Source organism: Erythrolamprus reginae, chromosome 5, assembly GCF_031021105.1.
Source record: "Erythrolamprus reginae isolate rEryReg1 chromosome 5, rEryReg1.hap1, whole genome shotgun sequence".
Taxonomy (NCBI): domain Eukaryota; kingdom Metazoa; phylum Chordata; class Lepidosauria; order Squamata; family Dipsadidae; genus Erythrolamprus; species Erythrolamprus reginae.
In genome coordinates, this window is record NC_091954.1 from 5,283,019 (window position 1) to 5,307,758 (window position 24,740).

The following is a 24,740-nucleotide window of genomic DNA, read 5'->3' on the forward strand; positions in this document are numbered from 1 at the left end:
GACATTGTTTCATCGACGGGACCCGGAGAAGGCCAAACTCCGTGGGACCTAACCGGTTGCTGGGATTCGTGCGTCAGAAGGCGGTCCCGGAGATATTCTGGCCCGATGCCATGAAGGGATTTATAGGTCATAACCAACACTTTGAATTGTGACCGGAAACTGATCGGCAACCAATGCAGACTGCATGGCAATGCTGTCTATCATTTGTCCTTTTTGTGGCTATGCCATCACTCTGCTAAACAAATAATTCCCTCAATACTGTCAAACTATTTAATAAGGCTCCACTATTATTACCACTAGTTTTTTCTCATCATTACTATCACCCATTTCCTCCCACTTAGGACTGTATGACTGTAACATGTATCATTAAGATTTTTATTATTGGTTGTTTCCTCATTGCTTCTGTGCATGCCCGGAGGGTGAACCAGTAAGCCTTCACTGCTTCTTTTCCCTAATATGATGGGGGGTTTTTTATTTTATTTTATAAACTTTTACTTACTTACTTACTTACTTACTTACTTACTTACTTACTTACTTACTTACTTACTTTCTTACTTACTTACTTACTTACTTACTTACTGGATTTGTATGCCGCCCCTTTCCGCAGACTCGGGGCGGCTAACAACAGTAATAAAACAGCATATAACAATAATGCAATACTAAAAACAATTAAAAACCCATTATTATAAAAAACCAAACATACATACAGACCTACCATGCCTAGGGGGAAAGTGTATCTCAATTCCCCCATGCCTGGCGGCAGAGGTGGGTTTTAAGCAGCTTTCGAAAGGCAAGGAGAGTGGGGGCAATTCTAATCTCTTATTTACAAGGATATATACAGTAAATACATTTAGGTACAAACAACAATATAAGCATGTAGAGATACAAAAGGAAAATAAACAAATGGAAAAAAAAACAAAGATTGTGTATCAAATTTTAGGCAATATGCATTTGACCATAGACAATAGACAAAGCAGAATAAAACATGACAAACAAAAATGGGAAAACAAACAAACAAAACAAATAACAAACAACAACAAAAAAGGCGGGCGAGTATACGGTAGATCTGTATTGAAAATATGAACTAAAAATATTCTCAATAGCTCATTACAATATAGCTAATATTCTAAATTATAAATAAGTAAATGAAGTGTTGCATATAGCAAAGCCAAGAGATTTTGAGTGAATCATTTTAGTTTTTAACCTATATCTTTATCTCATTCATCCATTGAAAAAGAAGAAATTTTGGCACCAGATATGCTGGGATCCCTTTTACCGCTGGCTAGAAAAAAAAGAACTTGCCCATTAAACATTAAGAATCCCAAGTATATAGATATATAGATATATATCTGGTGCCTAATATGATGTTTTTGATCCCCCCCCCTCTCACTCCATTAGAAAACCTCAAATAACAAAGAAAACGGAGGAGGGAAAAGTCTATCTATCCATCCATCCATCATTAATGCATATTTGAAAAAGATACACTTATAGCCCAATGGTGAAATCCAATTTTTTAAAAATTGCAGGTTCTGTGGGCATAGCTTCGTGAGCGTGACGGGGGAAGAATACTGCAAAATCTCCACTCCCGCTCCACTCTGGAGCCAGCTAGATGTTGTATTTGCCTGTTCTCCGAATACAGTGATACCTCGTCTTACAAACCCCTCGTCATACAAACTTTTCGAGATACAAACACGGGGTTTAAGATTTTTTTGCCTCTTCTTACAAACTATTTTCACCTTACAAACCCACCGCCGCCACTGGGATGCCCCGCCTCCGGACTTCCGTTGCCAACGAAGCGCCCGTTTTTGCACTGCTGGGATTTCCCTGAGGCTCCCCTCCATGGGAAACCCCACCTCCGGACTTCCTTTTTTTGCGATGCTGCAGGGGAATCCCAGCAGGGGAATCTCAGCATTGCAAAAATGAGCGCTTCGATGGCAACGGAAGTCCAGAGGTGGGGTTTCCCAGCAAAGGGAGCATCAGTGAAATCGCATCGCAAAAACACCGAAGTCCTTGAAACCCCACCTCCAGACCTCTGTGTTTTTGCGATGCTGCAATTTCACTGAGGCTCCCCTCACTGGGAAACCCCACCTCCGGACTTCCGTTGCCAGTGAGGCATCCATTTTTTGAGCTGCTGGGATTCCCCTGCAGCATCACAAAAACACGGAAGTCCAGAGGTGGTGTTTCCCATGGAGGGGAGCATCAGGGGAATCCCAGCAGCGCAAAAACGGGTGCTTCGCTGGCAACGGAAGTCTGGAGGTGGGGTTTCCCAGCGAGGAGAGTCTCAGTGAAATAGCAGCATTGCAAAAACACAGAGGTCCGGAGGTGAGGTTTCGAGGACTTCGGTGTTTTTGTGATGCTGTGATTTCACTGAGGTTCCCTTCGCTGGGAAACCCCACCTCCGGACTTCCGTTGCCAGCGAAGTGCTCGTTTTTGCGATGCTGGGATTCCCCTGCAGCATCGCAAAAACACAGAAGTCCGGAGGTGGGGTTTCCCATGGAGGGGAGCCTCAGGGGAATCCCAGCAGCGCAAAAACGGGCGCTTCGGCTGGCAAAAGGGGTGAATTTTGGGCTTGCACGCATTAATCGCTTTTCCATTGATTCCTATGGGAAACATTGTTTCGTCTTACAAACTTTTCACCTTAAGAACCTCGTCCCGGAACCAATTAAGTTTGTAAGACAAGGTATCACTGTACTCAAAATTTCCACTACCAGTTCTCCAAACTAGTCAAAATTTTCACCTACTGGTTCACCAGAACCCACCAGAACCTGCTGGATTTAACCTCGGCTGTAGCTACAGATGGAAACGTTTTTCTATTCCACAATTCTCTCTCCCGGAAAAGAAACTTCCAGAGTTATGATTTATTACTACCTTCTTGCTGTTACTAGGCAAAAAATAGTAATTATCACATGGAAGCAACTCCTCTGCTAAAAAAAGAAAAGAAATGAAACTGCAGACGAAACAAAAGGAACCTAAACCTGCAAGGAGCTTTTACAGGAATGTCAAGAGCAGGTAGAGGCATATTCAAAGCGTATCACAATGGACCCTGTCTGGGCTTAAAAATCTATACTAAGAGCATTAAATATCTCACATGTCATATTGTAGCAGGACAAGAACGACTTGTCCAGGAGGGAAGTGTTTTTAATAGGAAAGTGGACACAAGAACCAGGGGACACAATCTGAAGTTAGTTGGGGGAAAGATCAAAAGCAACATGAGAAAATATTATTTTACTGAAAGAGTAGTAGATCCTTGGAACAAACTTCCAGCAGACGTGGTAGATAAATCCACAGTCACTGAATTTAAACAGGCCTGGGATAAACATAGATCCATCCTAAGATAAAATACAGAAAATAGTATAAGGGCAGACTAGATGGACCATGAGGTCTTTTTCTGCCGTCAGTCTTCTATGTTTCTATGACTTGTTGCCAATAAGGGAGCAGAGACCACAAGGAGATTGAGATTACAGGTTTATTGCATGAGGTTCGGAAGGTATAAAAGCAATATCTGAAAAGTTATAAATCTGTCCCTTGGGAATATTTATACATATTCAAAAAGCGGAGAGTGAAATAACCAACCAAATATCAAAGAGACAAGGTTATATATGATGTAAAAATACAGAAACGAAAATTACAGATCCGAAAGTACCTGCGGTAGGCATAAAGAAGAAGTTGTGGTTAATAAGTGGTTATACAGTGATCCCTCGATTATCGCGAGGGTTCCGTTCCAAGACCCCTCGCGATAATCGATTTTTCGCGATATAGTGGTGCGGAAGTAAAAACACCATCTGCGCATGCGCACCCTTTTTTTCCATGGCCGCGCATGCGCAGATGGTGTTTTTACTTCCGCACCTGGGAAGACCCAGGGAAGGTTCCTTCTGCCGCCCAGCAGCTGATCTGCTCGGCAGCGCCGCAGCAGCGAGGAGCCGAAGATCCGGGTTTCCCCTTTGCGTGGGCGGCGGGGAAGACCCAGGGAAGGTTCCTTCTGCCGCCCAGCAGCTGATCTGCTCGGCAGCGCCGCAGCAGCGAGGAGCCGAAGATCCGGGTTTCCCCGCCGCCCACACAAAGGGGAAACCCGGATCTTCAGCTCCTCGCTGCTGCGGCGCTGCCAAGCAGATCAGCTGCTGGGCGGCAGAAGGAACCTTCCCTGGGTCTTCCCCGCCGCCCACGCGCCGCTCGAGAGCAAGAGGGGGAGAGATGGAGAAAGAGAGAGAAGGAAAGAAAGAGATGAGAGAGGGAGGAAGAGAGTGTGAGAGAGGAAGAAGCAAGAGAGAGAAAGAGAGAGAGAAAGAAAGATGAGAAAGGAAGAGAGTGACGTCATCGGGTGGGAAAATATTTTTAATTAATATTTTTTGAAAAATTGCGATATAGCATTTCGCGAAGATCGAGATCGCGAAAATCGAGGGATCGCTGTATTCGTGTCAAGCTATATGCCAGTCTATCTGCCTAGAGTGCAGGTGACAGCCTATCTTACACCATCAAAGCTTTGTTCCTTTTCCTGAGTACATTCCTTGGTTACGCTTTTAGCGCTACAGCTGTACCTCAACCGAGCATAGAGGAAGCAAAAGTGTGGGAATAAAGATTTTGCCCGATTGTCAGCACTTTACAAATGTCAAGTTTATATCAGATATAGGTAGGACAAAGGTCATATATCAAAAGAGCATAATTCAGGCCAGAATTGCAGTACAGTGGTACCTCGTCATACCAACTTAATTGGTTCCAGGAGGAGGTTCGTAAGGTGAAAAGTTCGTAAGATGAAACAATGTTTCCCATAGGAATCAATGTAAAAGCAAATAATGCATGCAAATCATTCAGGAAAATCCCAAACTTTAGAAGGGAGGCGAACGGAGGGCAGGGAGGAGCAGCTAAAGGGGGCGGGTGGAAGAAGCAAGGCTAGGCTAAAGGGTGAGTGGGAAGGAAGAAAGGCAAGGGGGGCGCCCCTCCCTTTTCTTTCGTCAAAAGACACCGTTTCAGTGCCTCTGCAAGCACACTGTTCTCTGCAAACTCTTTCCCCCTCCAAGCTGCCCCTCCCTTTTCTTTCTTCAAAAGACACCCTTTCAGTGCCTTTGCAAGCATGCAAAATCTTTCCTCCTCCAAGCTGCCCCTCCCTTTTCTTTCTTAAAAAGACACCGTTTCAGTGCCTTTGCAAGCATGCCAAATCTTTACTCCTCCAAGCTGCCCCTCCCTTTTCTTTCTTCAAAAAAAGGGGGGGGAAGAAACCCCTTCATCCCAGCAGCAGCTGCTTGGGTTCGTAAGGTGAAAATAGTTCGGAAGAAGAGGCAAAAAAATCTTAAACACCGGGTTCGTATCTCGAAAAGTTCGTTAGAAGAGGCGAGGTACTACTGTATTAAGTGAGAATACAGATATCAGGGCATAGCCTAGCTTCCTCAATATGAGTGGCTAGGATCACCTTTGCCCAATTTTGGACTCGGGAACCTCCCCAGAAAGCACAATAATTAGCCAAATTTATGAATGTGCTGAGATGGACAGGCTAACAATTGACTTGCGAGGCCAGAAAGACTCAAAGTACCTCTACTTAAGAACTTAATTCATTCTGTGACCAGGTTCTTAAGTAGAAGCAATTTTTCCCATGGGAATCAATGTAAAAGCAAATACTGCGTGCAAACCCATTAGGAAAGAAATATAAGCTCGGAATTTGGGTGGGATGAGGAGGAGGAAGAAGAGGAGGAGGACAGTTGCTGCCGAAGGAAGAAGGGGAGGGGAATCAAAAAAATCCAAAATGTAAGGCTTAAAAAAAAAAGGAGGGACCTTGAAGCGGTGAGGAGGAGCACACACCACCAATACACCGGCGCGAGGCTGCCTCCATCATCTGAGCAGAGTCAGGTTACAAGCGGTGTGCCACAAGGGTCTGTTCTGGGTCCTATTCTTTTTAATATGTTTGTGAGTGACATAGGGGAAGGTTTGGTAGGGAAGGTTTGCCTATTTGTCAATGACTCTAAAGTGTGCAATAGGGTTGATATTCCTGGAGGCGTCTGTAATATGGTAAATGATTTAGCTTTACTAGATAAATGGTCAAAGCAATGGAAACTGCAGTTTAATGTTTCCAAATGTAAAATAATGCACTTGGGGAAAAGGAATCCTCAATCTGAGTATTGCATTGGCAGTTCTGTGTTAGCAAAAACTTCAGAAGAGAAGGATTTAGGGGTAGTGATTTCTGACAGTCTCAAAATGGGTGAGCAGTGTGGTCGGGCAGTAGGAAAGGCAAGTAGGATGCTTGGCTGCATAGCTAGAGGTATAACAAGCAGGAAGAGGGAGATTGTGATCCCCTTATATAGAGCGCTGGTGAGACCACATTTGGAGTACTGTGTTCAGTTCTGGAGACCTCACCTACAAAAATATATTGACAAAATTGAACGGGTCCAAAGACGGGCTACAAAAATGGTGGAAGGTCTTAAGCATAAAATGTATCAGGAAAGACTTCATGAACTCAATCTGTATAGTCTGGAGGACAGAAGGAAAAGGGGGGACATGATCGAAACATTTAAATATGTTAAATGGTTAAATAAGGTTCAGGAGGGAAGTGTTTTTAATAGGAAAGTGAACACAAGAACAAGGGGACACAATCTGAAGTTAGTTGGGGGAAAGATCAAAAGCAACGTGAGAAAATATTATTTTACTGAAAGAGTAGTAGATCCTTGGAACAAACTTCCAGCAGACGTGGTTGGTAAATCCACAGTAACTGAATTTAAACATGCCTGGGATAAACATATATCCATTGTAAGATAAAATACAGGAAATAGTATAAGGGCAGACTAGATGGACTGTCAGTCTTCTATGTTTCTATGTTTCTATCCCTGTGGTTTCCCCAATCGCACACATTATTTGCTATTATTATTATTATTTTATTATTATTTATTAGATTTGTATGCCGCCCCTCTCCGTCGACTCGGGGCGGCTCACAACAACAATAAAACAATGTATAGCAAATCTAATAATTTAAAATCACTTAAAAAGCCAAAAAAAACATGGATTTTATATTGATTCCTATGGGGAAAATTGCTGCTTCTTACAAACTTTTCTACTTAAGAACCTGGTCACGGAACGAATTAAGTTCGTAAGTATAGAGCAGTGTTTTTCAACCAGTGTGCCGTGGCACACTAGTGTGCCGCGAGACATGGTCAGGTGTGCCGTGAAGAAGAAAGCTCAGGTTCCGGTCTCAAAACTTTTTGCTGAGAGAGTGAGAGTGAGAAAGAGAGAGAGAAAGAAAGCAAGAGAAAGAAAAGAGAGAAACAGAGAGAAAGCAAGAGTGAGAAAGAAGGCAAGAGGAGAGAGAGAGAAAGAAAGCAAGAGAGAGAGAGAGAGAAAAGGTGAGGAAGGGAGAGAGAGAGAAATGAGCAAAAAGGGGAGGAAAAAAGAGAAATGAGAAAATGATTGAGACAGAGAATGAGAGGAAAGAGAGAGAAACAAAAGAGAGAGAGAAGTGACTCTTGATTTAAAGCATATGATAAAAAGCACCCAAAGAATAAGAGAGAAAAAACCCCAGCCCTCACCTGTTTTTGGAAATGGTTCAAGAGTGTGTATACACACACACACACACACACGCACACACACACAAGGGTGGGGAGGAGACAGGGATGGAAAAAGAGAGGAGAGTGTCTTAGGGTGTCATTTTGTGTCATTTTGGTTGGTGGTGTGCCCCAGGATTTTGTAAATGTAAAAAATGTGCCGCGGCTCAAAAAAGGTTGAAAATTACTGGTATAGAGGTACCACTGTACTAGGAACTAGAATGGAGAGAGCCCAATGTTTATCAGACTTGGGCAGTTCAACAGCTGCAGGTTTCAACTTCAAGAATGTCCCAGACAGAGAGTGTGGGAGTTGATGTTCACACAACTTCAAGTGGGAAGATTGAGAAACATTTCGGCAGTCAAAAAACAAAAGGAAACAAAACAAAACCTTGGGAGATTTCCATCTTGTTGTCATAAAAATTGCCCTCTCTACAAAGATAGGTTGAGTTGAAATTGCCTTGGGGTTTTTTTCCCCCAACAACTATACTACAGGAAGTTAACAGTGGAAAGCTCCTGTACTTCGTATCACATGAACTTGCTACAGCTGGCAATACGAGCTGAGTGTTTATTATTACTATTATTATTATTATTATTATTATTATTATTATTATTATTATTTAGATTTGTATGCCGTAGACTCGGGGCGGCTCACAACAATAATAGTACAATATATAACAAATCTAATAATTAAAAGTCATTAATAACCCCTTATTTAGAAAGAAACATACACACAAACATACCATGCATAAATTGTATAGGTCCAGGGGAAATGTCTCAGTTCCCCCATGCCTGACGGCAGAGGTGGGTTTTTAGAAGTTTACGAAAGGCAAGGAGGGTGGGGACAGTTCTAATCTCCAGGGGGGAGTTGGTTCCAGAGGGTCGGGGCCGCCACAGAGAAGGCTCTTCCCCTGGGTCCCGCCAAACGACATTGTTTAGTCAATGGGACCCGGAGAAGGCCAACTCTGTGGGACCTAACCGGTCACTGGGATTCATTTAGATGTGGTTAAAAAAAATGTTGGGCGGGGGGTGGTTCTCAAGGCAATAACCACCATTTTTAATTTGGGCCCACGGTTGAATCGACATTTAGCAGAGGTGAGAAATCCATGGAGTAACAAATTTAGCAAATATGATGTTGCAGGAATATTTTAGACTTCAGGGCATTTATAAAGCATCTGCAAAGGCAGAAACAAAATATCTCTTTTTTTAAAATAATATTTTTATTATTTTTTGTCTTTTAACATCATGTTGATCTACACCCAATTTCATACATTGTTATTATTTGTAACAACAACAACAACAGAGTTGGAAGGGACCTTGGAGGTCTTCTAGTCCAACCCCCTGCTTAGGCAGGAAACCCTACACTACTTCAGACAAATGGTTATCCAACATCTTTAAAACTTCCAGTGTTGGAGCATTCACAACTTCTGGAGGCAAGCTGTTCCACTGATCAACCATTCTGACTGTCAGGAAATTTCTCCTTGGTTCTAAGTTACTTCTCTCCTTGTTTAGTTTCCACCCATTGCTTCTTGTCCTACCCTCAGGAGCTTTGGAGAATAGGTTGACTCCTTCTTCTTTGTGGCAACCCCTGAGATATTGGAACCCTGCTATCATGTCTCCCCTGGTACTTTTTTCCACTAAACTAGCCATGTCCAGTTCCTGCAACCATTCTTCATATGTTTTAGCCTCCAGTCCCTTCATCACCTTTGTCGCTCTTCTCTGCAATTTTTATAGAGTCTCCTGAGGGTAGAACAAGAAGCAACGGGTGGAAACTAAACAAGGAGAGAAGTAACTTAGAACCAAGGAGAAATTTTTGCATCGTGGCGACCAAAATTGTATGCAGTATTCCAAGTGCGGTCTTACCATTGTTAATATACAATATTTCATATACAGTGTTCCCTCGATTTTCGCGGGTTCGAACTTCGCGAAAAGTCTATACCATGGTTTTTTAAAAATATTAATTAAAAAATTCTTCCCTGTTTTTTTCCCTATACCACGGTTTTTCCCACCCAATGACGTCATATGTCATCGCCAAACTTTCGTCCCCCTTTAATAATTTTTTTTAATAAACTTTAATAAATAAACATGGTGAGTAATAATCTAAATGGTTGCTAAGGGAATCGGAAATGGTAATTTAGGGGTTTAAAGTGTTACGGGAAGGCTTGGGATACTGTTCATAGCCAAAATAGTGTATTTACTTCCGCATCTCTACTTCGCGGAAATTCAACTTTCGCGGGCGGTCTCGGAACGCATCCCCCGTGAAAATCGAGGGAACACTGCACAGTGATACCTTGTCTTACAAACTTAATTGGTTCCGGGACGAGGTTCTTAAGGTGAAAAGTTTGTAAGACAAAACAATGATTCCCATAGGAATGAATGGAAAAGTGAATAATGCGTGCAAGCCAAAAATTCACCCCTTTTGCCAGCCGAAGCACCCGTTTTTGCACTGCTGGGATTCCCCTGAGGCTCCCCTCCATGGGAAACCCCACCTCCGGACCTCTGTGTCTTTGTGATGCTGCAGGGGAATCCCAGCAGGGGAATCCCAGCATTGCAAAAACGAGCGCTTCGTTGGCAACGGAAGTCCGGAGGTGCGGTTTCCCAGTGAAGGGAGCATCAGTGAAACTGCAGCATCACAAAAACACCGAAGTCCTCGAAATCTCACCTCCGGACCGCTGTGTTTTCCATGGACGGGAGCCTCAGGGGAATCCCAGGAGCACAAAAACGGGCGCTTCGCTGGCAATGGATGTCCGGAGGCGGGACACCCAGCAGCGGCAGTGGGTTTGTAAGGTGAAAATAGTTTGTAAGAAGAGGCAAAAAAATCTTAAACCCTGGGTTTGTATCTCGAAAAGTTTGTATGACGAGGCGTTTGTAAGACGAGGTATCACTGTATTTACGTAGTCTCATATCATTGTCTTCATCTCACATTGTCTCATAGTCTTTCCTTTCTTTTTTAAGTCTAATCGTACCATTTAGTCACTAATTTCATAGGGGTCAGAATTATTTTGTCCTTTAAGTTCAATGGTCAACATTTATTTATTTATTTATTTATTTATTTATTTATTTATTTATTTATTTATTTATTTATTTATTTATTTATTTATTTATTTATTTATTATTTATTATTTGGATTTGTATGCCGCCCCTCTCCAAAGACTCCATCTCTGCACACCTATATATTTTGTCCATCACCATGTGTCCATCAATGGTGTCCATTACATTGCAGACAACCCTCAACAACTACAATTGAATTCAAAATCTATGTTCCTGAATGGGTTTTGTCACATTCTACAACTTTTCTTGCAAGATTTCCTTAAGTGGATCCCTGCAGGTGCTAAATTAGTCACACGGTTGTTAAGCGAATCTGACCGAGGGGATGCTATGACGGTCATAGGTGTGAAAAATCATCCCAAGTCATTTTTTTTCATTGCTGTGTTAACATCAAATGGTCACTAAGTAATCCAGTTTCAGGAAGCGTCCAATGGAATTATTTACGTATTTCTTTGCCAGTATTCAACTCCTCAAAACGTCGCTGCAGAGCACCGCACACCAAGACAACTAGACACAAGAACAGGGTTTTTTTTCCCAAAACGCCATCACTCTGCTAAACAAATAATCCTCTCAACACTGTCAAACTATCCACTAAGGCTGCACTACTATTACTGTTAGTTTTTTCTCATCATTCCTATCACCCATTTCCTCCCACTTATGACTATATGACTGTTACTTGTTGCTTGTATTCTTATGATTTATATTGATATTATTCGCTGATTGCTTCTTTGTATCCTATGACAATCATTGTCATTCCTCAAGATTCTTGACAAATGTATCTTTTTCTTTTATGTAGACTGAAAGAATCTGCACCAAAGACAAATTCCTTGTGTGTCCAATCACACTTGGCCAATAAAGGATTCTATTCTATTCTATTCTATTTTATTCTATTGTTTTCTATTCTATTCCATTCCATTCCATTCCACTCTTGGTATCCAGGGGAGAGCATTTTGAAATTCCTTGATATATCCCTAACACTTCCCTGTAACTTGCGATCTAGTTAAGCTGCGGTCGTAGATGACGTCATACCAAGGGGCTCAGCCGTGGAGAAATATCGGTCGCCGAGGAACCAAGTTGTTGCCACAGTTATGCTCATTTTTGCTTGACTCTGCCAGGCAGCACGATCCAGGTTTTCTTTTTAAACATGATTTTTCCCTGACTTTTAAACATTTTAAAACAGTTTGGTTCTCCCCCCCCCTCGATTTATTCCATTTTTTCTTGAATTCCCTGATAGTTCCCTGATATTTCCCGAACTGACTATTTCCCTGATAATTCCGATTTCCCTGTTTTCCAGGTTTGCTGGACACCCTGCCTATTCTATTCTATTCTATTCTATTCTATTCTATTCTATTACATTCAATTCCATTCTATTCCATCCTTTCTTCTATTCTATTCTATTCCATTCCATTCCATCCTTTCTTCTATTCTATTCTATTCCATTCCATTCCATTCCATTCCATCCTTTCTTCTATTCTATTCTATTCCATTCTATTCCATTCCATCCTTTCTTCTATTCTATTCTATTCCATCCTTTCTTCTATTCCATTCTATTCCATCCTTTCTTCTATTCTATTCTATTCTATTCTATTCTAATCCATTCCATTCTATTCCATTCTATTCCATTCTATTCTATTCCATTCTATTCCATCCTTTCTTCTATTCTATTCTATTCCATTCCATTCCATTCCATCCTTTCTTCTATTCTATTCCATTCCATTCCATTCCATTCCATTCCATCCTTTCTTCTATTCTATTCCATTCCATTCCATTCCATTCCATTCATAAAACCTACTCGGGGAAGTGTGTCTCATTAATAAATCTAGCCACCCAATCATATTCCCTCGCCCCATTGATTCACTGGATGTTCCTATGCAAAGAGACAGCGTCTTGGAAGCCAGGGTTATGACTTCATACAAACTACCTCAAGGCACTTTTGCAACGGTTACTGAGATAATGGAAGCAAGATGTTTTTTAAGCCCTGCACATCAATATTATTAGCGCTCAGAAAATTGGGGAGGGGGGAGTCACAACGAAAGCAAGGCTTGAGTCCAGAAGGAAATGATTCACCCACCCCTCTTTGAGGAGGAGAAAAACTCTTCACTTTTGGTGAAACCATTTGCAAGCTCCAAAATTCCTCCCTAAACAAATTTCTAAGTATTGGGAAGTTCAATCATCCTCTTGGGTATTTTGTTTTATTTTTAAAAGACACTTTTCCCCCAAAAAACCAAAGAGACAAAGTCCTTCCAGTTGAAGACTTCAAGTTTGTCCAACCATCGACCAATGCATTAAAAAAAAAAAACAGGCACAACCACAACCACAACCACAAAGATATCTCCACTTGTCTAGAGCTGCCACATATCCGGATGCCACAAATACACTGCTCAAAAAAATAAAGGCAACCTTCAAAGAATGAAATATTCTCATGGAATACATTATTATTATTATTATTACTATTATTATTATTATTATTATTATTACGTCGCCTAAAACACGATCTAAGTATTGCCCACAAGATCATACGCTGCAATGTTCTACCTGTCAATGACTACTTCAGCTTCAACCGCAACAACACAAGAGCACGCAACAGATTCAAACGTAATATTAACCGCTCCAAACTTGACTGTAAAAAATATGACTTCAGCAACTGAGTTGTCGAGGCGTGGAACTCATTACCGGACTCAGTAGTGTCAACCCCTAACCCCCAACATTTCTCCCTTAGACTCTCCACGATTGACCTCTCCGGGTTCCTAAGAGGTCAGTAAGGGGCGTGCATAAGTGCACCAGTGTGCCTTCCGTCCCCTGTCCAATTGTCTCTCCTTATCTCCTTTATCTTTTCTTCCTTTCAAATATGTTCACCTATACTTTTATATCTTTTCTTCTATTCTTTTCTTTACTTATATTATTACATATCTATTCTCTTCAATGTGTATTATGTATTGGACAAAATAAAATAAATAAATAAATAAATAATTATTAGTATTAGTATTATTATTAATTAGACTTGTATGCTGCCCCTCTCCGAGGACCCAGAGCAGCTCACAGCATGCAATACAAACAATACATATACAGATCTAACAGTTAAAAAACAGTAACTAAAATCCCATTATATAAAATAAAAACTCAATCACATCCGCACATATCATTTAACGGTCAGAGAAGAAGGGGGCATGATCTAGCAGCCCCATGCCTAGTGACACAGATAGGTCTTAAGTGTCTTGCAGAAGGCGAGTAGGGTGGAGGCAGTATGATTCCAGAGGGCTGGAGCCACCACAGAGAAGGCACCTATGCACCTTCAGCCACATGGCCATGGAACATGGCCAGACAGCGCTGGCTCTTCGGTTTAGAAACAGAGATGAACACTGCCCCATAGAGTCGGGAACAACTAGCACATATGTGCAAGAGGAATCTTAACCTTTACCCAGTGGCGGGCAGCCATTTACCTCGCTAACCACTGCAGAAAAAACAATTGCTGCCAACCTGCCTTCCCTTGAGGACTTGTACACTGCACGAGTCAAAAAGAGGACGGTGAAAATATTGACTGACCCCTCGCATCCTGGACACTAACTGTTTCAACTCCCACCCTCAAAACGTCGCTACAGAGCACTGCACACCAAGACAACTAGACACGAGAACAGTTTTTCCCCAAACACCATCACTCTGTTAAACAAATAATTCCCTCAATATTGTCAGACTTTTTACTAAGTTTGCACTACTATTACTAGTTTTTTCTCATCATTTCTATCACCCATTTCCTCCCACTTATGACTGCATGACTAACTTGTTGCTTATACTGTACGTTTAAGATTTTTATTAATATTGTTTCCTGATTGCTTATTTGACCTCTGTGACAATCATTAAATGTTGTACCTTGTGATTCTTGACAAATGTATCTTTTCCTTTTATGTACACTGAGAGCATCTGCACCAAAGACAAATTCCTTGTGTGTCCAATCACACTTGGCCAATAAAGAATTCTATTCTATTCTGACACCTAGATTAATTGGTACAAACTGATACAAAAATGAAAGACAAAAAAAATCAACAACAGATGGACGTGGAAAGCGAAAAATACAATTCTTTATTGGCCAAATGTGATTAGACACACAAAGAATTTGTCTTTGGTGCATATGTTCTCAGTGGACATAAAAGAAAATATACGTTTGTCAAGAATCATGTGGTACAACACTTAATGATTGTCATAGGGGTCAAATAAGCAATGAAAAAACAATCATTATTAATAAAAATCGTAAGGATACAAGCAACAAGTTATAGCCATACAGTCCTAAGTGGGAGGAAATAGGTGACGGGAATGATGAGAAAAAACTACTACTAGTAGTAGTGAAGACTTAGTAAAAAGTTTGAGTGTTAGGGAATTTTTTCTTTAGCAGAGTGATGGCAATCAGTAAACAACTGTTCTTGTGTCCAATTGTCTTGGTGTGCAGTGCTCTGTAGCGACGTTTTGAGGGTAGCAGTTAAAAAGGCTTCATTAATTAAAATAACTGTCATTAAAATAATTGTACATATAATATGTAATTGAAAGAATATACACTGCTCAAAAAAATAAACGGAACACTCAAATAACACATCCTAGATCTGAATGAATGAAATATTCTAATTGAATACTTTGTTCTGTACAAAGCTGAATGAAATTGAAATTGATTGTCAATCAGTGTCGTTTCCTAAGTGGACAGTTTGATTTCACAGAAGTTTGATTTACTTGGAGTTCTATTCTGTTGTTTAAATGTTCCCTTTATTTTTTTGAGCAGTATATTATGATGAATGTAAAGATACAGATGTCGATTTACCTGGAAATGTTAAGATATAAATTCAAGAAAATTAATAAAAATTACGTGTGTGTGTGTGTATTTGGAAGTTACCAGGAACCTTGACACTGTGGTTGTTAAGTGTATAGGGCGCTGTATAGAGCGCTGGTGAGACCACATTTGGAATACTGTGTTCAGTTCTGGAGACTTCACCTACAAAATGATATTGATCAAGTTGAACGGGTCCAAAGACGGGCTACAAAAATAGTGGAAGGTCTTAAGCATAAAACTTATTAGGAAAGACTTAATGAACTCAATCAGTATAGTCTGGAGGACAGAAGGGAAACAGGGGGACATGATCAAAACATTTAAATATGATAAAGGGTTCAATAAGGTTCAGGAGGGAAGTGTTTTCAATAGGAAAATGAACACAAGAACAAGGGGGCACAATCTGAGGTTAGTTGGGGGAAAAGATCAGAAGCAACGTGAGAAAATATTATTTTACTGGATGAGTAGTAGATGCTTGGAACAAACTTCCAGCAGACGTGGTTGGTAAAATGAATTTAAACCTGCCTAGGATAAACATAGATCCATCCTAAGATAAAATACAGGAAATAGTATAAGGGGGCACAATCCGATCAGAAGCAACGTGAGAAAATATTGACTGATAGAGTAAGTAGATCCTTGGAAGAAACGTCCAGCAGACATGGTTAGTAAATCCACAGTCACTGAATTGAAACAGGCCTGGGATAAACACAGATCCATCCTAAGATAGAATACAGGAAATAGTATAAGGGGGCACAATCTGAGGTTAGTTGGGGAAAAGATCAGAAGCAACGTGAGAAAATATTATTTGACTGATAGAGTAGTAGATGCTTGGAACAAACCTCTAGCAGAGATGGTTAGTAAATCCACAGTAATTGAACTGAAACACACCTGGGATAAACACAGATCCATCCTAAGATAAAATACAGGAAATGGTATAAGGGCAGACTAGATCAGTGTTTCCGAACCTTAGCAGCTTTAAGATATCTGGACTTCAACTCCCAGAATTCCCCAGCCAGCTAATTCTGGGAGTCGAAGTCCAAATATCTTCAAGTTGCTAAGGTTGGGAAACACTGGACTAGATGGGCCATGAGGTCTTTTTCTGCTGTCAATCTTCTATGTTTCTATCAGGGGGAGACTGAATGGATGGGAGTGCTCCAACAAGCCCGGATATCTCCCTCTCCCCCTCTTCTTCCCACCCACCCCCAGCCAGGTAAACCTGGCCACCTGCCGACTCACCTGCGGACTCTCCCGGCTGCACCTCCTGCGTGTTCAGGTAGAGGATGGAGAGCAGGTGAGGCTGGGTCTTCTCCAGCGCCACCCGCAAGTCCTGGAAGTGATCGCGCTCCTTGGCCAGCAGCAGCTGGAGCAGCAGCTCGGCTTTGGCCACGCTGGCCGGGATGGCCCCGCTCGCCCCGTCGCCGCTCTCCTCGCCTTCCCCGCCGGCGTCCGGCCTCAAGCCGGCCTCGCGCAGCTGGTGCAGGTCGCGGGGGCCCAGCACGGCCGCCGCCTCCAGGAGCTCGATCACCTGCTCCACCTCGGTCATGGCCTGCGCCAGGCTCTGCTGACACTGGGCCAGCAGCTCTTTGTGCTTCGGCTCCATGGCAGCAGCAGCCGCCGCCGCCGCCGCCGCCGCCGGGGCCCTGCCTCTCCCCGGCCCGAAGCCCCGTCGGCTGCCCGGCCCGCGATGGCGGCGGCGGCTGCGAGGAGGAGGAGGAGGAGGAGGAGGAGGAGATGCTACTGGCGGGAGGCTGACGATGTCGAGGCCGCTTCGTTTCGTTTCCTTCCTTCTCTCCTCTTTCTCTTTTTTTTTCTTTCCTTCCTTCCTTCTCTTTTCTTTCCTTCCTTCTCTCCTCTTTCTTCCTTCCTTCCTTCTCTCCTCTTCCTTCCTTCCTTCTCTCCTCTTTCCTTCCTTCTGTCCTCTTTCCTTCCTTCCTTCTCTTTCCTTCCTTCTGTCTTCTTTTTTTCTTTCCTTCCCTCTGTCCTCTTTCCTTCCTTCTGTCTTCTTTTTTTCTTTCCTTCCCTCTGTCCTTTCTTTCCTTGTCTTCTTTCTTTCCTCCCTTCCTTTTTTGCTTCCTCCCTCCTTCTATGCTTCCTTTCCTCCCTTCTGTACTCTTTCTTTCTTTCCTTCCTTCTTTGCTTCCTCCCTCTCTCTTTCCTCCTTCTGCCCTCTTTCCTCCCTTCCTTCTTCTTTCCCTTTTTCTGCCTCCTTTCTCGCCTCTCTGTCTCTCTCCTTCTTCCTTCCTTCCCTCCTTCTTTCTTTCCTTCCTTCCTTTCCTACTTCTTTCCTTCTTTCCCTGCCTTCCTTCCTCCGATGGAGGCCCCTCCTATCCCGCCCAGAGAGCTCCTCAACTTTTCGCCCTCAGACAATGGGCGCCGCGCGGGGCTCGCCCACGCGGCCCTCGCCCACGGCCAGAGCCGGGCAGGCGAGGCGAGGCAGGGAAGGGGCCCTCCCTCTCTCCTTCCTTCCTTCCTTCCTTCCTTCCTTCCTTCCTTCCTTCCTTCCCCTCAGGGCGGATTCCGCCCTCCGACTCGGCGCAAAGTTACGCCGCGAGCTTGGCAACTGTTGCTCCGGGGCCGCCGAGCTGCCGGGCCGCGCGGGGTTGGCTCCGCGGGAGAAGCTTCCATTCGCCTTCCGAAAAGCCTTCGCTGAGGGAAGCCTTGCTTAGCCCGGGAGTTGCCGCCTCCGCCATATATATATCTTTCCCCCCCTCAACGGCCGGTGGGGCTCCGCGGTGGGCCGAGCGCGGCCGGCTGCATCGTCTCTCCCTCCTCACGCTGCGGGCGCTCCTCCCAGCCGGGCCTTGTGTGCGTGAGGGGGGTCAGCAGCAGCTCCGGCGTCGCCTGCCGCACGCAGCCATCTTGGCTGCACTGGGGCTCGGGCGGGGGCCGCCGCCTCCTCCTCCACCACCGCCGTCGTTGTTGCGCTCGGGCTGCCTTTCCCCCGCCTGGCTGCCTTTGGGGTCGCCTTCGCTGGGACTGTGCGGCGGAGGGTGGGGGGAGAACCGGGGCGGACCGCCTGGGCCTGCCCGCCTCCTTTTGGGCCGCCGCCTCAAGCGCTGGAAGAGCAGCCGGCCAGGCGAAGGGAAAAGCGGCGGCGGCGGCAGCTCTCAGCTCGCCTTGCCATTAACTTTTCGCCCCACCTGGTCGGGTTTTTATTTATTTATTTATTTTTGTCCAATACATCAGTGTTTCCCAACCTTGGTCACTTGAAGATATTTCGACTTCAACTCCCAGAATTCCCCAGCCAGCATTCGCTGGCTGGGGAATTCTGGGAGTTGAAGTCCAAATATCTTCAAGTGGCCAAGGTTGGGAAACATTGCAATACATAATGCACATTGAAGAGAATAGATAGGTAATAATATAAATAAAGAAAAGAATAGAAAAAAAGATATAAAAGTATAGGTGAACATATTTGAAAGGAATCTTCTTTTCTATTCTTTCTTAGATATATTTTACTATGAGTATCTCCTCTATAACCTTCATCATGTATTTTACTATGTGTATATAGATATATATATACCCACTAAAACCCTCATTGTGTATTGGACAAAATAAATAAAATAAAATAAATAAAAGATAAATGAGATAAGGAGAGACAATTGAACAGGGGACGGAAGGCACACTGGTGCACTTATGCACGCCCCTTACTGACCTCTAAGGAACCTGGAGAGGTCAATTGTGGATAGTCTAAGGGAAAAATGTTGGGGGTTAGGGGTTGACACTATTGAGTCCGGTAATGAGTTCCATGCTTCGACAACTCGGTTGCTGAAGTCATATTTTTTACAGTCAAGTTTGGAGCGGTTAATATTAAGTTTGAATCTGTTGCGTGCTCTTGTGTTGTTGCGGTTGAAGCTGAAGTAGTCGCCGACAGGTAGAACGTGGCAGCATATGATCTTGTGGGCAATACTTACATCGTGTTTTAGGCGTCGTAGTTCTAAGCTTTCTAGACCTAGGATTGATAGTCTGCTTTCGTGGGGAATTCTATTTTGAGTGGAGGAGTGAAGGGCTCTTCTGGTGAAGTATCTTTGGACATTTTCAAGGGTGTTGATGTCCAAGATGTGGTATGGGTTCCAGACAGATGAACTGTATTCATGGATGGGTCTGGCAAAAGTTTTGTAGGCTCTGGTGAGTAGTGTGAGATTGCCGGAGCAGAAGCTGCGAAGGTTAAGAACTCTAGAAGCCTTTTTGGCGATATTGTTGCAGTGGGCTTTGGCACTTAGATCATTTGATATTTGTATTCCAAGGTCTTTTGCTGAGTGGGGGTTGGATGTGAGATTTTGTTTATTCAGTTTTGGTGGGGCAAAGCGGCTGCCCTTTTTCCCACCCCGGCCCTCAGATGCTTTTTGGCAAAATAGAATTATTTTATTGGCCAAGTGTGATTGGACACACAAGGGATTTGTCTTTGGTGCAGATGCTCTCAGTGTACATGAAAGAAAATATACATTTGTCAAGATGTGGTACAACACTTAATGATTGTCTTTTTTTTAAAAAAAAAAAACCTTTATCAATTATTTACATTAAGAAAAAATACATAAACACCACAAAACAAACAAAAACAAAACACGGCCTATACAAACATAGATATCGTGTCTCATAGTTACAATTGTATATCAAGTCTCAACAATTTACACCTTGACATTGTTGCTACAGCTTTTCTAAATTTTATTTTATCAGCCTGCTAGTTCTACATTGCTATGTGACATATTGTTACCTAAATCTTAATCTTGATTAATTTCAATCGTATTACCTAAATAAGTGTTTCCCAACGAAGATATTTGGACTTCAACTCCCAGAATTCCCCAGCCAGCAAATGCTGGCTGGGGAATTCTGGGAGTTGATGTCCAAGTATCTTCAAGTTACCAAGGTTGGGAAACACTGACCTAAATCATAAATTGTCCAAAATTTATTGCTAAACAACAGATTTATTTTGTATATCTAGTAAAAGAAAGGAATATCAAGATTGCTTACATTTTTCTTTCCTCCCCCCCCCTTCTAAGTTACTTCTCTCCTTGTTTAGTTTCCACCCATTGCTTCTTGTTCTATCCTCATGTGCTTTGGAGAATAGGTTGACTCCTTTTTTGTGGCAACCCTTGAGATACTGGAACATTGCTATCATGTCTCCCCTGGTCCTTCTTTTCATCAAACTAGCCATGTCCAGTTCCTGCAACCGTTCTTCATATGTTTTAGCCTCTAGTCCCCTAATAATCTTTGACGCTCTTCTCTGCAATTTTTCTAGAGCCTCAACATCCTTTTTGCATTGCGGCGACCAAAATTGAATGCAGTTTTCCAAGTGTGGCCTTACCAAGGCCTTATAAAGTGTCTTTTTCTCCCTAGAAAATTAACACCCTATTCTCAACTGAGATATTCTGGAGATTTCCTAACTCTGTTCTGGCAGATCTAACAATCTTTTGCTTAAAAAACAAACAAACAGCCAAAATGGGTTATGCGCTTTATATATATTTTGGTGTTTCTTCCCCCACCCACCCCAATATTTATTTATTTATTTATTTATTCATTCATTCATTCATTCATTCATTCATTTATTTATTTATTTATTTATTTATTATTTATTATTTATTATTTATTTATTATTGATTGATTGATTGATTGATTGGATTTGTGTGCCGCCCTTCTCCACACACTCGGGCTGGCTAACAGCAGCAATAAAACAGTGTACAATAGTAATTCAATACTAAGAACGATTAAAAACCCATTAATATAAAAACCAAACATACATACATACATACATACCATGCATAGTATTGTAAAGGCCTAGGGAGAAAGAGGATCTCAATTCCCCCATGCCTGATGGCAGAGGTGGGTTTTAAGTAGCTTACGAAAGGCAAGGAGGGTGGGGGCGATTCTAATCTTTGGGGGGAGTTGGTTCCAGAGGGCCGGGGCCGCCACAGAGGAGGCTCTTCCCCTGGGTCCCGCCAAGCTTCCATGGCTTCCATGCTTGTGAAAATTTTACAACTTCGCTCGCCTTTAAGTTTAATTTGCTACTACTGTGGCAAGGGAAGGAGATGTCTCTTGCAGCTTCATGAGAAGATTTGTTGAGTATTAATGAAGAGAAAAGGAGAGATATTTAGATATTCAGTAAAAGAAAAGCATCCAGACCATGGGGATAAAGCATTGCCATCTGCTGGAAACAGTGCCATCCCTGCTCATATGGAGAACAGCCTTATTTTATTATCTAACTGCTGTTCACACTTCAACAGTTGCTCGTATTCTTGATATCAATAAATCAAATTATTTATGCAGGATTTCACTAATATTTTTTGCTACCCAATTAATGCCACTTGCAGTCGTAGTTGCTATCTCCTTACATGTTGCTGCACTTAATTATACCCAACCCAATTATATTCCAGGTAGCATCCAAATTAAATCATAGTCCAAATCAAAGTGCTCCTTAAAATTCCAATTTATTGCCACTGAATCTGAGATTCCCACCCAGTTGAAAGTTCACATCCCACTAATGACACCTTCCTTCACATGTAGTGGTTGTGTTCCGAGACAAAAAAGTTTTTGAAACGAAATCCATAAATGGCTACAGGAGATACAACACGTACAACAATAGAATTTGCTCCGGAGCTGTTCTTATTGGGAATCGTTTTTTTAAAAAGAATATAGTAAAGGTAAAAAAAAAAACACCTTAAAATATTGCATATTACAATTGTAGGTAGGATTACTTTTGCCCATTTTTGGAAAAATGCAGAGATCCTCCAGAAAATGTACTAATTAACAAAATTTATGATTGTCCTGAAATGGACAAACTCACTATGGAACTAAGGGGAGGAAACAAATCGGAATATTATGAGATGTGGGGAACAGTGGGACAAATGGATTGAACTAAGGGGGGAAAAGAAGATCATTGGGTAACAAAATTAGTAAAAATGCAAGATGTAAATATGTAAATAGAAAGGTATCATTATATGTATATGCAAACAAATAGAAACATAGAAGTCTGACGGCAGAAAAAGACCTCATGGTCCATCTAGTCTGCCCTTATACTATTTTCTGTATTTTATCTTAGGATGGATATATGTTTATCCCAGGCATGTTTAAATTCAGTTACTGTGGATTTATCTACCACGTCTGCTGGAAGTTTGTTCCAAGGATCTACTACTCTTTCAGTAAAATAATATTTTCTCATGTTGCTTTTGATCTTTCCCCCAACTAACTTCAGATTGCGTCCCCTTGTTCTTGTGTTCACTTTCCTATTAAAAACACTTCCCTCCTGGACCTTATTTAACCCTTTGACATATTTAAATGTTTCGATCATGTCCCCCTTTTCCTTCTGTCCTCCAGACTATACAGATTGATGTATGTATAATTATGTTAAATGTATAATTATGTTAAAATTAAGAATGGTTCGAATAAGAGAACTGGGATGACAAGCAGAAATGAAATGTTTTTAATGTAACAATGCAGAATTGCTAAAATATATAATCATTGTTTTTAAAGAAAATATTTGTTTGTTTGATTGATTTTTTTAATGCCGCCGTTCTCCTTAGACTCAGGGCGGCTTACAACCTGTTAGCAATAGCACTTTTTAACAGAGCCACCAGCCTATTGCCCCCACAATCCGCGTCATTTGACCCACCTTGGAAGGATGGAAGGCTGAGTCAACCTTCAGTCAGTGATAAGATTTGACCCGTTGACCTGCAGATCTAACAGTCAGCTTCAGTGGCCTGCAGTACAGCACTCTACCTGCTGCGCCACCTTGGCTCATTAATAAATTCAATTATAAATTTAAAAAACTTTATAAATTAATAAAGTTTTCTAAAAATAATAATAATAAATATTAAGTGTCTAATTTAAAGGAAAAAGAAAACAGACAAAAAAAATGAAAAATCTGTATATATGTACAGTCTATTTCAAAAACATGTCAACCTCTCTATTTATTTATGTATTTATTCGACTTCTATGCCGCCCAGTCCCTAAGGACTCAGTCACACAGCCTCTGTAATCTTTACATTTCTACAATTTACTAAGGTTTTAACTAGTAATTGTTTCATTAAATTTTAATTCAAGATTCTAAGTGTAAAAATGTATCCTGATGCTATAGTCTTATTATGTTCCAAGTCTTTGGTTTCAACATCATAAACATGTATCCTGATGTTATGCTACATTTTGTTACAAAATTGACCAATCTTAGGTTGTTATTTTAAATGGATATATGGAGTGCAGGTTTGAATAGTTCAGTCAGGTTTTTTGATATCTTTTTTGGTGTAACCAAGTGTACCATCTTTCCCAAGATTTATAGAATTGTCTTCTTTGTCATGCATTTCCAGGGGAGTTTGGTTCTTAATTGATGCATGAGAAAATGTTGTTACATGTTCTTGTGAACTCCCGATAAGCTGTTTGGCAGGGAAGTTAATCTCTGTTATTATTATTTTCTCTCTCTCTGTCAAGGGTACAAATTTCAGACACACACACACACACACGTTTGAAAATTCAAAACAATGTTCTTTATCACAAAAGTCAAAATAAACAAAGCACACTTTTTGTATTGCAAACAGCACTCGTCCCAAAACAACTGCGTAGTTTGTACAATTTCCCTTAAGCAGTCATTAAGTACTTAGCTAGCAGCTGTGAAGAAACTTCACACCCCTTCTTCTTCCAAGGAAGTGAGACACACACACACACACACTCTCTCTCTCTCTCTCTCTCTCTCACACACACACACACACACATTGCTCTGCTTTGGTTTCAAACGCGTGCAAAAGCAACAAAGTCCAGACACCACAAGATTCCTGACCAACTCCGATCAGATATTCTTCCACAATGGCCAAACCCACATGCTGCTATTTATAGCAGCAGCCCTAATTACTGGAGCCCCACCCAAACACAGGTGGCCTCTCTTATTTCCTGTAATATGTCCTTACTTGGTCTCTTCTACGCATAATTCTGCGCTTGCGTGGGTCCAAGACTTCTTCGTCCGAATCAATGGAAGATAAGGGAGATTGACTTTCTGGGCTGTGTGCCAAGCACCCCTCTGCCAAGTCACTCCCACCTTCTTCTTTGTCCGAGGAAACTAAACTCTGAACTGACTCTGTCGGCAACAACACAGGCCTGTGACATGTTGAAGTTTCCCCTGCATCCACCTCCCCATTCCCTGGGGCAGGAGCTGGGCCAGAGCCAACCACAACGCGGTGTAAAACAGTGCAGCTCAAAGCAGCCAAGGATGCGGAGAAGTACAAAGAGGAGCGTGACTCGGTTTTCATTGATTGTCGCCTCATTATGAGCGAGAAGGATCAAGTGATCAAAGAAGTAGATAAACTTCAAACCGAGCTGGAGAAGAAAGTGGCCAGCAAGGAAATGGAAGGATTAAGACAGGTAGGGGATCAGAAGAGGCTTTTATG

The 24,740-nt window shown here is 42.0% G+C and overlaps 1 protein-coding gene across 1 annotated transcript in view; it reads right to left on the reverse strand.

Moving 5' to 3' along the window:
- The window catches only part of DLG5 (discs large MAGUK scaffold protein 5), a 149,353-nt gene extending 130,877 nt beyond the window's left edge, over positions 1 to 18,476 (reverse strand). The window contains 1 exon segment of the mRNA XM_070751994.1: positions 16,612 to 18,476. Coding sequence (XP_070608095.1) covers positions 16,612 to 16,975 — 364 coding nt within the window. The 5' untranslated portion in view covers positions 16,976 to 18,476.
- Positions 18,477 to 24,740: the final 6,264 nt, after the last annotated feature.